The sequence below is a fragment of the Perca fluviatilis genome, chromosome 2, assembly GCF_010015445.1.
Source record: "Perca fluviatilis chromosome 2, GENO_Pfluv_1.0, whole genome shotgun sequence".
NCBI classification, from domain to species: domain Eukaryota; kingdom Metazoa; phylum Chordata; class Actinopteri; order Perciformes; family Percidae; genus Perca; species Perca fluviatilis.
In genome coordinates, this window is record NC_053113.1 from 17,839,440 (window position 1) to 17,857,580 (window position 18,141).

Consider the following 18,141-nt stretch of genomic DNA (forward strand, 5'->3'; position numbering starts at 1 on the left):
TCACAACTGGAGCCACATGTGCAAAACTCTACCTACAGTCTGCACAGCCGCAATTCATCTGGACCAACTCTAGTTTGTTTTTTATTGCTTTAACACAGTTTTCAAACCTCTACACACTTATCCCATGGCTTTAACCACAACCTGCACAACACTGTGAATTTACAGCACTTTTTTCAAATGCTAACACACTGCTGTCAAAACTGTTAACCACACATGCAAAACAGAATGATGCAATTTCAGTTGAAAGCTTAAGCAGGTGTCTTGTTTTAGACTTGTTAGTGAACACATATTGTGTGTGTTGTATATATATATATATATATATATATATACATATATATATATATATATATATACCCCCCACAATGTATATATGTGTATATATGTATATATATATATAATATAGCAAACTGCTGATTTTCATTCCTGAAGAATTTCACTCTTTTTTTAAAGAAAATATTGATTAGTGTGAAGTCACTCAAATTATTCAAAGTGTATAGATGAAAAGTTTCTAATTTCTGTATTGGTGTTTGATGCTAATGTTTTTACTCTCAGGGCCAGATGTATGTACATTTGCGAATGTGTTATCGGCGCCATGTCCAACCCGCAGAAAGCGCACACTGTGATACTTCAGCTTACGTCGTATTTACCAAACCTGCAGTTCATCGGCTAATCAGAGTCTTTGTCCGCCCACTATACCGTAAATTGCGCTGTAGCAAAGCGTTAAGTACTGGTGCTATGATACGGCTGAGTACAGACTGCGATATTCCCACTGCTGATGCTATGACTGTTTGAAATGATCCTGATGCCAATAATTGTAATGTAGCGAGGAGTTTAACAACTGCTGGAATGGAATGTGAACGCTCAGTCGGAGATTCTATGTCATCTTTGATTTCTTCCAGTAACTGTAATACTGCATGAAAAAAAAAAAAAAAAAAAAAAAAAAAAAAAAAAAAAAAAAAAAAAAAAAAAAAAAAAAAAAAAAAAAAAAAAAAAAAAAAAAAAAAAAAAAAAAAAAAAAAAAAAAAAAAAAAAAAAAAAAAAAAAAAAAATATGCTTAATCTGTAACACTTAATGATTTTGTGTTCACTCAACTGAAAAAGTGTGATCCTTGTGGCAAAAATCCTTTCAGCTCGTCTCCTTGGCCTATGTCTTCGTCTTGCTCGGATTACTGCTGCCATTTCACCAGGAGGCATATGCGAGGAAACCCGCTTGCGGCTGGTTTACACCTGCTTTTAAGAGGCGGAGAATTTTCACCGCAAAATAGAGGCGCGCTTTCACAGGTGGTTTTTGTACATACCGCGGAATACATAATTAGGCGCACTTTCTCCTCCCATCTCTTTATGGGAAACTCCCACTTTCCCCTTCACCCTCCCATGAATGCATATGCAAAAAAAAGCGCAATTTGCCATTTTTGGTCCTCGCGACAGGCAGTCTGCGCTTTTACCCAGTGTGGCCTGTTTGTGCATACCTCGCCATGCTTTTACGCACACGTTGCGAAACAAATACGCCTGAAGTGGGCACAAAAGCGTTAGTACATCTGGCCCTCAGTGTGTTCTGAGTGACAGTGCGTGTTGTCTCAATGAGGATTGTTCAAAGTGCCTGTTTTGCCTGTTTTGAGACGTGTGAAGAATTGTGTTGGAACTGGAACTCGAAAATTTTACCATATTACACCCATCCTCCAATCCCTCCACTGGCTCCCTGTGCACTTTCACACTGATTTTAAAATTCTTTTATTTGTTTTTAAATGTCTGCATGGCCTGGCCCCCCAGTACCTGTCTAATCTACTCGTGCCCTACATCCCCTCTCGTTTGCTCCGGTCGGCTGACCAGGCACTAATGGTCGTCCCCAAGACCAAACGTAAATCCAGAGGTGACCGTGCGTTTGCCGTGGCAGCTCTGAGAATCTGGAATGAGCTGCCTTTGCACATCAGACTGACTGAGTCTCTTCCTGTTTTTAAATCTCGTCTTAAAACTCATTTATTTTCTTTGGCTTTTAACTCAGTTTGAGGGTTGAATTTGAGTTTTGTATTGTTGCATTTATTTTTTATTGTTTTATTATTTTGCGTTGTGCCTCTGTTGTATGTTATTGTTTATTTATAGACTGTGTTCAGAGGTCCGTTCCAGAAAGTAGGTTTAGTGTAAACTCTGAGTTTGTTAACCCTGAGATGAGGGAAACTCTGGGTTTTCCGTTTCAGAAAGAGAGGTAACTTAACCTCAGAGTCAGTTACTATGGTAACTGAGCCTGTGAACTTAACGTGGTCGGGAGCAGGTTTTCTTCAAGAAACCTCGAGTTTCTCCCTCTGAGAGGGAGGAGAAACTCATTTCCTCATTCATTCATTCAGTCTGTATCAGGCACATTTTAATGCAGTTTGTCATCTGCATGAATAAAAAAAACGTATTGGTTTAAGTTAGGCAGACTATAAAACGTTTTTTTCTCAAACATGTCATGTCCTTTTCTCGACGATCCCGTTGATGAAAAAGCTGTATTAATTCACAGAGAGTTTACGTCGGGAGATGATATTGAGTCCCGACTACATGTATTTTCATTTCCACATAAACGATTTGAGAGGTATTTTTTATCACAGTTCATTACATATGTAGATACCTTATACGTTTTTGTTGTGTTCCCTGGACACAAACCAGTGAGAGCCATTAAAAAGAAATAAATGATTATACATTATAGTTCTGTTAATATGGTGCTGCAGCCTCAGAATGGGATTAGTAGCCTATAGTTTACTTTTTCGCCCGCAGGATTGCACCTAAATGAAATTATAGGTGTAATACAATTCCAGTTTTCGCCAGTAATTAATCACTTTGATTAATTATGAAATGAATACACTGTTAATGTGTACGCATTGACTCGAGCAGCAATTTTCTCCCACACCAATTCTCTCTCTTTTGTAGCAGCAGCCGCTGTCTTGCTTTTTTTAACGAAATGCATGTTCAAACCATAGACTGTATATTATTAGCAGTCTATGGTTCAAACCTACTGTCTATGGTTCAAACTCGCCGTTTGTGCGCATGAGTATTGCCGTCGACCAGTTTGTTTGTGGTTTTTGCCATGGTGAATCGTAGAATCATGGCTCCATTCATACTGCCTTTTTATTGTGGTTGTGCACGCGCGTAACCCTGAGTGAACCTACTCCGAGTTGATTGAACCAACTCATATCAGCTGTTCTGGAACCAAAAACTCAGAGTTTCCCATCTCAGGGTAAATCAACTCAGAGATCAGGGTTAGACTCAGAGTTTGTTAAACCTCCTACCTGGAACAGACCCCTGCACTTTGGTCAACAGTGTTGTTTTTAAGGTGCTTTATAAATAAAGGTGAATTGGATTGGATTGTGTTGCTTGGAATGAGACTCCTTTTAGCTGATTTTCTTCAGGTCAGTATTAGCCATACACTGTCTATGGTATTATCTGGACAAAGTCATGATGACATGGGCTGATATCAGATGTACAGACAGAGATATTGCCTTCACTTCAATATTCCCACTGAGTGATGTAAAGCTCACTCTGTGTTATTGTATAATGTTCAGTTGATATATGATACAACACCTCCAGTGTATTGTGTGCCAGCCAGACTTATGTTACTATAAACCTCTCTGAAGACTCACCTCCTATGGGGGCAGCAAAACAGCTGCCCACTCCCACTGCAGAGGCCGCTGCCAGCATCTCAATGTATCTTGACTCATTCTGAAAAACACACACACACACACACACACACACACACACACACACACACACACACAATTTCAGTCATACTTTGATACGTTGAGCCATTTAAGGAACTAGCTGAATCTGAACACATCAAAAATGAAATATAACACATTGATCACACAATAACTATATACCACTGACAAAACTGACTTTGACACCAAGTGGCAGTTCAGAACAGAGATATTTCATCATGTTCAAAAAGGCTGGTCAAGCAAAACAGTGTTTAAACTACCAAAAAAAATAAAAGTAGTTAAGAAAGTAGTTCAGTGCTTTAAATGGGTGATATAATGATTATAACGTATTTCACACTGTTGCTTAAGGTCTCCTATTAGGGTATGCAACATTGGTTGGGCTGAAAATGGTTGCTATTTTATGGGCCCTTAACTACCCTGTGAATATGACCCTATTTGTAACAAGAGCTTTTCTTCCAAATATGGTAGGCTCATGAATATTTAGATGAGCTGCGCGGTGATTGGTTGAGCGAACCACATACACATACATTGGAGACGAGACAGTGCAATGTTATACATTGTTTGTCTGCTATTTTGTTATTGAAGTCACTTCTTAAACTTTTTATGCGAGAAATTAACTATATAAAACTCAAATATGGGCCGTTTTATGAAACACAGCTGCCGACATAACTATAGTTTATTTACAGTTTGAATTTTGTCACGCCACTTATATTACAGCTACCCCAAGGTCTTACAAAGTTAACACTAACACTGTCCAATTTCAATTTAATGCATTTTTGTGAATATAAGGGGTTTCGTTAGCTGCTTGTGTCCCTTCAATCCTATGGGTAAAGATCACGGCTAGCTAGCTACACTTTCAGCATAACTAGTGTATACAGTGCCTTGCGAAAGTATTCGCTCTGAACTTTGACCTTTTGCCACATTTCAGGCCTCAAACATAAAGAGTATAAAACTGTAATTTTTTGTGAAGAATCAACAACAAGTGGGACACAATCATGAAGTGGAACGAAAATTTATTGGATATTTCAAACCTTTTAAACAAATAAAAACTGAAATATTGGGCGTGCAAAATTATTCAGCCCCCGTAAGTTAATACTTTGTAGCGCCACCTTTTGCTGCGATTACAGCTGTAAGTCGCTTGGGGTATGTCTCTATCAGTTTTGCACATCGAGAGACTGACATTTTTGCCCATTCCTCCTTGCAAAACAGCTCGAGCTCAGTGAGGTTGGATGGGGAGCGTTTGTAAACAGCAGTTTTCAGTTCTTTCCACAAATTCTCAATTGGATTCAGGTCTGGACTTTGACTTGGCCATTCTAACACCTGGATATGTTTATTTGTGAACCAGTCCATTGTAGATTTTGCTTTATGTTTTGGATCATTGTCTTGTTGGAAGACAAATCTCCGTCCCAGTCTCAGGTCTTTTGCAGACTCCATCAGGTTTTCTTCCAGAATGGTCCTGTATTTGGCTCCATCCATCTTCCCATCAATTTTAACCATCTTCCCTGTCCCTGCTGAAGAAAAGCAGGCCCAAACCATGATGCTGCCACCACCATGTTTGACAGTGGTGATGGTGTGTTCAGGGTGATGAGCTGTGTTGCTTTACGCCAAACATAACGTTTTGCATTGTTGCCAAAAAGTTCGATTTTGGTTTCATCTGACCACAGCACCTTCTTCCACGTTTGGTGTGTCTCCCAGGTGGCTTTTGGCAAACTTTAAACGACACTTTTTATGGATATCTTTAAGAAATGGCTTTCTTCTTGCCACTCTTCCATAAAGGCCAGATTTGTGCAGTATACGACCGATTGTTGTCCTATGGACAGAGTCTCCCACCTCAGCTGTAGATCTCTGCAGCTCATCCAGAGTGATCATGGGCCTCTTGGCTTCTCCACAACAGTATCTCGGACCTGCCTGGTGTGTTCCTTGTTCTTAATGATGCTCTCTGCGCTTTACACAGACCTCTGAGACTATCACAGAGCAGGTGCATTTATACGGAGACTTGATTACACACAGCTGGATTCTATTTATCATCATTAGTCATTTAGGTCAACATTGGATCATTCAGAGATCCTCACTGAACTTCTGGAGAGAGTTTGCTGCACTGAAAGTAAAGGGGCTGAATAATTTTGCGCCCACTTTTTCAGTTTTTATTTGTTAAAAAGTTTGAAATAGCCAATGAATTTCGTTCCACTTCATAATTGGGACCCACTTGTTGTTGATTCTTCACAAAAAATTACAGTTTTATATCTTTATGTTTGAGGCCTGAAATGTGGCAAAAGGTCGAAACGTTCAAGGGGCCGAATACTTTCGCAAGGCACTGTATTTATGCGGGCCAACATACTGTAGCTTCTGTAGCTTCTGCTAGCTGTCCCCCGGCAGACCCCGAGCAGCCGGGGCGAGTGGGTGACGTAGCGTTAGATCTAGACCAGGGAGTGCACATGATGAAGGTCGCCTCTAAACCGGAGCGTCTTCGCCTCTACTAGAGTTCTCCCTACTCAGCGATACACCCGCTGAGAAGCCAGTTCTGGTTATTGGGAGCTCTATACTGCGATATGTGAAGCCAGCGGCCCCGCGGGCTACGTAGGCCTACCTACGGTCATATGTGCCCCGGGGCTGGAGCGGGCGATATAGAAACCCATCTAAAGCTGCTGGCAAAAAGAACCGTAAATACAGTAAGATCATACTTCACGTAGGTGGTAATGGTCGTAAATCGGAGATCACTAAAATGAATGTTGAGTCACTTTGTGCATACGCAAAGACAATGTCGGACTCAGTAGTTTTCTCTGGACCCCTGCCAAACCTGACCAATGATGAAATGTACAGCCGTACGTCATCCTTCCACCGCTGGTTGTCGGGGTGGTGCCCAGCTAATGATGTGGGCTATGTGAATAACTGGAGGGCGTTCTGGGGAAAGCCTGGTCTGATTGAGAGAGCGGCATTCATCCCACCTGGGACGGTGCCGCTCTCATATCAAAAATCTGAACGAGTTTATCAGACATAAACCATGACAACCCAAGTTTGATATTAGTAATCAGAGGTGCAGTGCTACGGCCCCTCTGTGCTTCCGTTAGAGCAGTCGCCCACTCATAGTCTAATAAGCACGGTGTCTGTCCCCGGCTCAGATCGGTTAAATCAAAGGTAAACAAAAGGTGCGCTATACTTAACAACCTAATTGGAATTAAAACTACTGCAATAGAACAAAATAGGAAAATTAGATGTGGACTATTAAATATTAGATCTCTGTCTTCTAAAGCAGTACTGGTAAACGAGTTGATATCAGACAATAAAATTGATTTATTTTGTCTTACTGAAACCTGGCTGGGCCATGAAGACTATGTTAGTCTAAATGAAGCCACTCCTCCCAGCCATATTAATACTCAAATTCCTAGAGGCTCAGGCCGAGGAGGGGGAGTTGCAGCCATCTTTGATGCAAGCCTGCTAATTACTCCTAAACCTAAATTACATTATAACTCATTTGAAAGTCTTGTTCTTAATCTTCAACATCCAAAATGGAAAACATTACAGCCAATTATATTCGGTGTTAATTTACAGGGCTCCAGGTCCGTATTCTGAATTTTTATCTGAATTCTCAGAGTTTTTATCATGTTTAGTCCTTAAATCAGACCAAGTACTTCTTGTAGGTGATTTTAATATCCATGTGGATGTTGACAATGACAGCCTTTTTTTTTTACTGGATTCAATACAAACGGTTTCAGTCAGAGTGTGCACAAAGCAACGCACTGTTTTAACCACACCTCGACCTTGTGCTGGCATATGGTATTGAAATTGAGGATTTAATAATATTTTCGCAGAATTCGGTATTATCAGATCATTCTTTAATCACTTTCGAATTCTTACTACCTGATTATATTAAATTAGATAAAAGCTCCTACACCAGATGCTTATCTGACAGTGCTATAGCTAAATTTAAAGAAGATATTCCAACAGCATTCGACTCTATGTCATGCCTTAACATAACAGAGGACCTGTATGTTAACCTCAGTCCCTCTCAAATTGATGCATTTGTAGACGGTGTTACGACATGCCTACGGACGACCTTAGACTCCGTCGCTCCCCTGAAAAAGAAGATGATGAAGCAAAGGAACGTATAACTCCCACAAACTCCGCCAAATTAAAACAAATCTCGCGAAACCTCGAATGTAAGTGGCGTTCCACCAAGGTGGAAGAATCTCGTTTGGATTGGCAAGAAAGTCTCAAAACCTATAGGAAGGCCCTAAGAAAGGCCAGATCAGACTATTACTCATCACTAATAGAAGAAAACAAGAACAACCCAAGGTTTCTTTTCAGCACTGTCGCCAGGCTGACAGATAGCCACAGCTCTACTGAGCCATCTATTCCTCTAGCTCTGAGTAGTGATGACTTCATGAGCTTCTTCAATGATAAAATTACAACAATTAGAGATAAAATTCATCACCTTTTTCACTCAACTTCTAACGGTTCACCTTTAAACGCAGAGTCGTTAGAAATAAAGACTAGTCCGACATATACTTAGACTGCTTTTATCCTATAGATCTTCAACAATTATTGTTAAAGATATCCTCAGCTAAGCCATCTACCTGTCTCTTGGACCCCATCCCAACGAGACTACTCAAAGAAGCATTACCTGTGGTTAACACCTCATTACTAGATCTGATCAATATGTCTCTATTAACAGGTTATGTACCACAGTCATTTAAAGTAGCTGTGATAAAACCTCTTCTGAAAAAACCCACCCTGGATCCTGAGGTCTTAGCAAACTATAGACCTATATCTAACCTTCCTTTTCTATCCAAGATCCTTGAGAAGGTGGTTGCTAATCAGTTATGTGATTTTCTACATAGCAACAGTTTATTTGATGACTTTCAATCAGGATTTAGAAAGAATCATAGCACAGAGACGGCACTGGTGAAAATTACTAACGACCTTTTAACTGCTGCAGACAAAGGTCTTGTCTCCATTCTTGTTTTACTAGATCTTAGTGCTGCATTTGACACAATTGACCATTCAATCCTGTTACAGAGATTGGAACACTTGGTTGGCATTAAAAGAATGGCTCTGAGTTGGTTTAGGTCCGATTTCTCTGATCGATCTCAATTTGTGAATGTTAATGATAAGGCTCAGTGGCTCAGTGGCTCAGTGCTTGGACCAATTCTATTCTCCTTATATACAGTGCCTTGCGAAAGTATTCGCCCGCCCGAGTTTTCGACCTTTTGCCCACATTTCGGGCCTCAAACATAAAGATATAAAACTGTAATTTTTTGTGAAGAATCAACAACAAGTGGGACACAATCATGAAGTGGAACGAAATTTATTGGATATTTCAAACCTTTTAAACAAATAAAAACTGAAATATTGGCGTGCAAAATTATTCAGCCCCTTAAGTTAATACTTTGTAGCGCCACCTTTTGCTGCGATTACAGCTGTAAGTCGCTTGGGGTGGTCTCCATCAGTTTTGCACATCGAGAGACTGACATTTTTGCCCATTCCTCCTTGCAAAACAGCTCGAGCTCAGTGAGGTTGGATGGAGAGCGTTTGTGAACACAGTTTTCAGTTCTTTCCACAGATTCCGATTGGATTCAGGTCTGGACTTTGACTTGGCCATTCTAACACCTGGATATGTTTATTTGTGAACCATTCCATTGTAGATTTTGCTTTATGTTTTGGATCATTGTCTTGTTGGAAGACAAATCTCCGTCCCAGTCTCAGGTCTTTTGCAGACTCCATCAGGTTTTCTTCCAGAATGGTCCTGTATTTGGCTCCATCCATCTTCCCATCAATTTTAACCATCTTCCCTGTCCCTGCTGAAGAAAAGCAGGCCCAAACCATGATGCTGCCACCACCATGTTTGACAGTGGGGATGGTGTGTTCAGGGTGATGAGCTGTGTTGCTTTTACGAAACCAAACATAACGTTTTGCATTGTTGCCAAAAGTTCGATTTTGGTTTCATCTGACCACAGCACCTTCTTCCACATGTTTGGTGTGTCTCCCCAGGTGGCTTTGGCAAAACTTTTAAACGACACTTTTTATGGATATCTTTAAGAAATGGCTTTCTTCTTGCCACTCTTCCATAAAGGCCAGATTTGTGCAGTATACGACTGATTGTTGTCCTATGGACAAGGCTCCCACCTCAGCTGTAGATCTCTGCAGTTCATCCAGAGTGATCATGGGCCTCTTGGCTGCATCTCTGATCAGTCTTCTCATTGTATGAGCTGAAAGTTTAGAGGGACGGCGGGTCGTCGTAGAATTTGTAGTGGTCTGATACTCCTTCCATTTCAATATTATCGCACCCAGTGCTCCTTGGGATGTTTAAAGCTTGGGAAATCTTTTTGTATCCAAATCCGGCTTTAAACTTCTCCACAACAGTATCTCGGACCTGCCTGGTATGTTCCTTGTTCTTCATGATGCTCTCTGCGCTTTACACGGACCTCTGAGACTATCACAGAGCAGGTGCATTTATACGAGACTTGATTACACACAGCTAGATTCTATTTATCATCATTAGTCATTTAGGTCAACATTGGATCATTCAAAGATCCTCACTGAACTTCTGGAGAGAGTTTGCTGCACTGAAAGTAAAGGGGCTGAATAATTTTGCACGCCCACTTTTTCAGTTTTTTATTGTTAAAAAGTTTGAAATAGCCAATGAATTTCGTTCCACTTCATAATTGGGACCCACTTGTTGTTGATTCTTCACAAAAAATTACAGTTTTATATCTTTATGTTTGAGGCCTGAAATGTGGCAAAAGGTCGAAACGTTCAAGGGGCCGATACTTTCGCAAGGCACTGTATGCTTCCTCTAGGCAATATTATTAGAAAACACTCAATTAACTTTCACTGTTATGCGGATGACACCCAATTATACTTGTCAATCAAACCAGACGAAACCAGTCAGCTAGCAAAATTTCAAAGAGTGCATTAAGGATATAAAATCCCTGGATGACCTATAATTTTCTGATGTTAAACCCTAACAAAACTGAAGTTATTGTGCTGGGCCCTAAACACCTCCGAACTTCATTATCTAGAGATATAGCTACTCTGGATGGTGTTGCCCTGGCCTCCAGCACCACTGTTAGAAATTTAGGAGTTATTTTAGTCAGGATATATCCTTTAATGCCAATCTAAAACAAACCTCAAGAACAGCCTTTTTTCATCTTCGTAACATTGCCAAAATTAGGAATATCCTGTCTCAAAACGACGCTGAAAAACTAGTCCATGCATTTGTTACTTCCAGGCTGGACTATTGTAATTCCCTACTGTCAGGTTGCTCAAATAAGTCTCTTAAGACTCTCCAGCTGATCCAGAATGCTGCAGCGCGTGTTCTCACAAGAACTAAGAAAAGAGATCATATTTCTCCTGTATTAGCTTCTCTGCATTGGCTTCCTGTTGAATCCAGGATTGAGTTTAAAGTCCTTCTCTTGACCTACAAAGCTCTAAATGGTCTAGCACCATCATATCTAGAAGAGCTCCTAATACCCTATTGTCCTACTAGAGCACTGCGCTCCCAGAATGCAGAGTTACTGGTGGTACCTAGAGTCTCTAAAAGTAGAATGGGAGCTAGAGCCTTCAGTTATCAGGCTCCTCTCCTATGGAACCAGCTCCCGATCTGGGTTCGGGGGCAGAAACTGTCACCTCATTCAAGAATGAACTTAAAACTCTCCTATTTGATAAAGCTTATAGTTAGGGAGTGAGGAGTTGCAGTGTTCACCTAACTGGCCCAACTGCTTCTCTTCATAATTGTTAGATTAATAATACATAACAAAGTAGAGGGAGGCAGGCCAGCCAAGCCAGATCCGGCAGGGGGAGAGTTCTAAGCCCGAAAAAGCTACCTCTCCTTATGACCTGTCTCTCTTAGTTACCTGTTATAGTTACGCTGTTATAGTCCTAGACTGCCGGGGGACTTCCTTCCTTTGACACACTGAGCTGCTCTCTCTTCTCCCTTTCTATTACTGTTTCTATTACTGTTACTATTACTATTACTATTTGTGTGCAGCCCGTCCCAGAAATGCTTGTTACTAATCCTAGCTTCTGGGGAGTTTACTCCCCGGAGTCCTTATGCTTTTTTCCCCAGCGTATTTCCTTGGAGAAACGTTTGCACCAAGACCCTGGTTGCAGCTGTCGCCGTGGTCCTGCTGCACTCCCTGCTGAGCTCAGCGATGCCCTGCAATGTCATGCTGCGTCCTGCTGAACCCTGCAGCTTCCCGCTACATCCAGTCACTGTTCCATTATTAATGTGACTACTATCGCCACTGTTCATCACACCCCCAACCGGCTCGTCAGACACCGCCTACCAAGAGCCTGGGTCTGTCCGAGGTTTCTTCCCAAGAGGGAGTTTTTCCCTCGCCACTGTCGCACTGCTTGCTCTTGAGGGAATTACTGGAATTGTTGGAATTGTTGGGGCTTTTGTAAAATATAGAGTGTGGTCTAGACCTACTCTATCTGTAAAGTGTCTCGAGATAACTTATGTTATGATTTGATACTATAAATAAAATTGAATTGAATTGAATTGAATTTAAACAAGATTTTAGTTGACTGGGTTTAATTTCTCTTTGACTATTTACATGTTTTAATTTTATTTCAATGTATTTTAATGTGGTTGTACCTTGTAAAGCACTTTGTGATTTTTATCTGTGAAAAGCGCTCTATAAATACACTTTACTTACTTACTTACTGATAAGGTAGCAGTACTTACTGCACATTTGCGACTCCCAACAAAGATGGTACAGAAGTGAGATGTCTCACTTTGTAGCTGAAACCATAGACAGTATATAATGGACCAATAGACCCCGTTGCTCTGGACGGAGACCAGTGAAGGCTATTAGAAGCACTTTCCCGGTGATGGCCAGCTTTACTGCGCAGCCTCCAACTGAGAGAGACAACGTAAATGTGACGTGAGCAACGTGTCTGAAAGTTTTAAGTCTTCTGGTAGCTGTGCCAAGAGAAATCTCAATCATTCCCAATCTTACAGAGACGGAGAGTGTAGGTATAGGTACGGAGATAACATGGACACAGGCTAATTATTGCTAACTAAAATAACGTGAGATAGGTAATGGAGCCTTTTATACATTGTCGTTTTTCTTTAGAACTAAACAATGGACAAATAGAGTCTTTAAACGCTTCAGATGTAAAGTTATTCACTGTCAAGTGACGTCAAAAGGAATGCTAGTCAGTGGAACGCTAACGGGAGGTGATGGCTAGGTAGCATCAAAATGGCGCCATAGGAGGTTCGAGTTCTGAACCGAAGCTTACCCCCTTGGCTAAAACAGAGAGCTCAACACAGGATGAAAAGAGGAGCTGCAGCAAGGTGCAGTACAACAAAAATATGGTGTTTTCTGAAAATTAATATACAACATAAACCTATTCTGGTACAACCTCTAAATACAATTATGAATCTGACAATGAGCATAATATGAGCACTTTAAGTAGAGAATTGTGTGTAGTTGTAAAAAACTGTAAGTCGCTGGTGTACTGATGAAACGATGATTTGACAGCACTGTTCTCCTGATCTGGAAACTTTCTTTATCAACTGCAAATCTCGAACACAGCTATTGTTTTGAAAACGTGTAAGCATTTGTAAAAAAAAACTGTGAAGAGAGAATTGTGGATGGTCTTGTTACAGACTGTACAGTTTGAGATGCTATTAAGTGCCTTTAAAGGGGTGATAGAATGCAAAACCGATTTTTACCTTGTCATAGTTGAATAACGACAGTGTGGTGGGTAAATAGGACATACATAGAACCTCAAAATCCCATTGACACCTCTTTCCTCTGCAAATCTCACAATTTGAAACTGCCTCTGAAAATGGGCAAATCTCAACAAACCACAGAGTTGACGTCAACTCGGCAGCTCCTCCTCATTTGGCTCTAGTCTCAATCTTTGTCACGCCCCCAACATTTACATAGGCTACACCACTGATCTGATGTCAGGTAGTCTCCTGAATAGGTCATGTAGATCTCAGAAATTATATACATTGTTCATCTGCTATTTTACCACTAAATTCACTTCTGAGACTTTTTTTATGCAAGAAATCAACTATGTAGAGGTCAAATATGGGCTAAAATGTATGGCTAATTGCAAATGTTCAGCGGCCGGTGCTGCCTTGGTTGCTGCCTCGCCGCCCGGCCTGTCCTCCTTCACAGACCCCGGCCTGCTGTGAGCTAGATGGAGCTCCGTCACAGCCGGCAGCCCATGGTGCTCCATACCCGCGCAAAGTCACCGTTTCTGGGTGAGTGGACTACCAAACGCCGCTGCCCTGACAGAGCTCCAGGGCCTGCAGCTTGCTGTTCTCCCTCCCCTCTTCCTGCTAAATGGCCGGTGTGTGTGAGTGAGAGCGCGGTCAGCGAGCTTGTTACGCCCGCAATCTCTTACCACAGGTTCCAGTTAATCTTATAATGGATATGTGTTGTGTTATTTAAACAAACGATCGGGGAACTAAACACCTCTTGTCCACGAGTCTCATTGATAGAGCTTGCGTGTAGCTCCCTCCAGTTAACTTAAATTATGCAACTGTCTCTGCTGGCAGCTACACCGCGGCTGGATGGAGCTCTATCAATGAGAGCTAGCTAGCCTCCTCCTAGACCACAAAAATGCATTTAATTCAAATCGGACAAAAGTGTTAGCTAAGCTTTGTAAGGCCTTAGGGTAGCTGTGATATACATGCCGTGACGAAATTCAAAGTGTAAATACAGTGCCTTGCCGAAAGTATTCGGGCCCCTTGAACGTTCGACCTTTTGCCACATTTCAGGCCTCAAACATAAAGATATAAAACTGTAATTTTTTGTGAAGAATCAACAACAAGTGGGTCCCAATTATGAAGTGGAACAAAATTCATTGGCTATTTCAAACTTTTTTAACAAATAAAAACTGAAAAAGTTGGGTGCGCAAAATTATTCAGCCCCTTTACTTTCAGTGCAGCAAACTCTCTCCAGAAGTTCAGTGAGGATCTCTGAATGATCCAATGTTGACCTAAATGACTAATGATGATAAATAGAATCCAGCTGTGTGTAATCAAGTCTCCGTATAAATGCACCTGCTCTGTGATAGTCTCAGAGGTCCGTGTAAAGCGCAAGAGCATGATGAAGAACAAGGAACACACCAGGCAGGTCCGAGATACTGTTGTGGAGAAGTTTAAAGCCGGATTTGGATACTAAAAGATTTCCCAAGCTTTAAACATCCCAAGGAGCACTGTGCAAGCGATAATATTGAAATGGAAGGAGTATCAGACCACTACAAATCTACGAAGACCCGGCCGTCCCTCTAAACTTTCAGCTCATACTATGAAAAGACTGATCAGAGATGCAGCCAAGAGGCCCATGATCACTCTGGATGAACTGCAGAGATCTACAGCTGAGGTGGGAGACTCTGTCCATAAGGACAACAATCAGTCGTATACTGCACAAATCTGGCCTTTATGGAAGAGTGACAAGAAGAAAGCCATTTCTTAAAGATATCCATAAAAAGTGTTGTTTAAAGTTTGCCAAAAGCCACCTGGGAGACCACCCCAAACATGTGGAAGAAGGTGCTGTGGTCAGATGAAACCAAAATCGAACTTTTGGCAACAATGCAAAACGTTATGTTTGGCGTAAAAGCAACACAGCTCATCACCCTGAACACACCATCCCCACTGTCAAACATGGTGGTGGCAGCATCATGGTTTGGGCCTGCTTTTCTTCAGCAGGGACAGGGAAGATGGTTAAAATTGATGGGAAGATGGATGGAGCCAAATACAGGACCATTCTGGAAGAAAACCTGATGGAGTCTGCAAAAGACCTGAGACTGGGACGGAGATTTGTCTTCCAACAAGACAATGATCCAAAACCTAAAGCAAAATCTACAATGGAATGGTTCACAAATAAACATATCCAGGTGTTAGAATGGCCAAGTCAAAGTCCAGACCTGAATCCAATCGAGAATCTGTGGAAAGAACTGAAAACTGCTGTTCACAAACGCTCTCCATCCAACCTCACTGAGCTCGAGCTGTTTTGCAAGGAGGAATGGGCAAAAATGTCAGTCTCGATGTGCAAAACTGATAGAGACATACCCCAAGCCACTTACAGCTGTAATCGCAGCAAAAGGTGGCGCTACAAAGTATTAACTTAAGGGGCTGAATAATTTTGCACGCCCCAATATTTCAGTTTTTATTTGTTTAAAAGGTTTGAAATATCCAATAAATTTCGTTCCACTTCATGATTGTGTCCCACTTGTTGTTGATTCTTCACAAAAATTACAGTTTTATATCTTTATGTTTGAGGCCTGAAATGTGGCAAAAGGTCGAAAAGTTCAAGAGGGGCCGAATACTTTCGCAAGGCAATGTAACTGTCTTGAGTTGCCTTTTAAAAGAATCAACAGAATCAGCCACACGGAGGAGCAAGGGCAAGGCGTTCCAGAGTCTGGGGGCTACAGCTTCGAAAGACAGATCTCCCTGGGTTTTATAGCGAGTCTTTGGGACCATTAAAAGACTTTGGCCTGCTGATCGAAGGGCACGGCATGGGGAGTATGAGCGTAACAAGTCAGCAATGTATTCTGGGGCCTGACCATTTAAAGCTCTAAAAGTTAAAACCAATATTTTAAATTCACTGCGAAATTTGATAGGTAGCCAGTGTAGGGAGGACAAAATGGGATTGATGTGTGTCCTTCTGCCAGATCCTGTTAAAAGCCTTGCGGCAGCATTTTGAACCATTTGAAGACGATTTAGAGCAGATTTGTTAAGAAACGTAAAAGAGAGTTACAGTAATCTAAACGTGAAGAGATAAAAGCGTGAATAACCATCTCAAGTCTGTTAAAATTGACCTCAATTTTGCAATATTTCTTAGATGATAAAAACAATTTCTGACCAGAAGTCTCGAATGGCAGTCCAAAGACATTGAGTGGTCAAACCAGACACCAAGATTTCTGATGCTCGACTGGACAGTGGAGCTCAGAAAACCAAGATGTTGGACGATGGATGGAATTTTGTCGTCTGGGGCTACAATCAGGGTTTCAGTCTTTTTCAAGTTTAATTGGAGGCAGTTACTAGCAAGCCACGATTTTACACAAGAAATTCAATCCAATAAATCTGTTAGTTTGTGTAACTCAGAATCATTGAACGAACAATACAACTGTATGTCATCAGCATAAAAATGGTATGACACATTGTTAAAGTGGTTCAAAATTTTTCCAAGAGGGGTAATGTACAGTAAGAATTAAAGTGGACCTAGGACAGAGCCCTGAGGAACACCATTCAAGAATGGAGTGGCTTCAGACAGTATACCATTTACATATACAGAAAAAGTTCTATCACTCAAGTAAGAGGAAAACCATTTTAAAACGGGCCCAACCACACCAAACTCTTTTTCCAATCTATGTAACAGTATTTTGTGGTCCACTGTATCAAAAGCTGCTGATAAATCCAATAAAACCAATACCTAATATCTTCCCGAGTCAGTAGCCATCTGAACATCATTAGACACTCTGAGGAGAGCAGTCTCCGTCGAGTGCATCTTTCTAAAACCTGAGTGATATTTATCCAGGAGTTTGTTGTTAGTTAGAAAAGCCGTCAGCTGCTGAGATACTACTTTCTCCAATACTTTTGAAAGAAAAGGCAGTTTTGATACTGGCCTATAGTTAGAATGCTCCGCTGAATCCAAGTTGTTGTTTTTTTTTTGTTTTGTTTTTTTAAATGGGGCTTATCACTGCCTGTTTATAAAAGTTTGGGACGATCCCAGTGGAAAGTGATATGTTAATAATTTTAACAACAAAAGGAGCAACAAGATCTATCACTTTAAAAAACAAGGATGTTGGTAATATATCCAATGGGCATGAGGATGGTTTCATCGTTTTAAGTAAGACCATGACATCATCTAATAAGACAGTAGAAAAGTTAGCCCAAGAGCAATTTGGGGTAGCTACCACAATTGGGCTCTCATCAGATGTTTTTACACTAATCAGTTGCAGAGCATGAGGGAGTGCCATGCTAGCAGCTAGGCGATATACCCTTTTATTTTGAAATTGTGAGATTACTTCCTTTGCACTCCATTGCATCCATTCTAATAAATTCAAATAAGTCTAACAGAGGGAAATAAAACTGTAATGTCCTGGAAGCTTCCGTCGCGTTGTGACATTACATTAAATGGTCTATAATGTCCTAACTGGTATTGAAGTAGAGCGTCGATGAAGCATGTTAGTCTGATATGTGTTAAATAAATATGTATACAAACTTCACGGGACTCCCGAGAAAATCCATGCTCCGAGGAATAGGGACCCGATGTGGGTTGACATTAGGACGGTAACCTACACTTATCTTCTAATGAGCATCAAATGGCACTGTAAGAAAATGAAACTATGTTTAATATTAAAATGCCAAATAAATGTATATATACTATGCTCGCGGTGTGTGTTTTTTACTTTTATAAAAGGCGATATAATATGGCATTAAACCCGTCTAATTACAGCATAACTTTGGTTTATGGCGTCTGCATAAC

At 41.0% G+C, this 18,141-nt stretch overlaps 1 protein-coding gene across 4 annotated transcripts in view; it reads right to left on the reverse strand.

Annotated features, from left to right (window-relative positions):
• LOC120552194 (chloride channel protein 2-like) overlaps window positions 1–18,141 on the reverse strand; it is a 90,663-nt gene that overhangs the window by 39,441 nt on the left and 33,081 nt on the right. For all 4 annotated transcript variants that reach the window (XM_039790011.1, XM_039790020.1, XM_039790001.1 and 1 more), the window contains one exon: window positions 3,614–3,692. In XM_039790011.1, coding sequence (XP_039645945.1) covers window positions 3,614–3,692 — 79 coding nt within the window. The remainder of the gene's footprint in view (window positions 1–3,613; window positions 3,693–18,141) is intronic.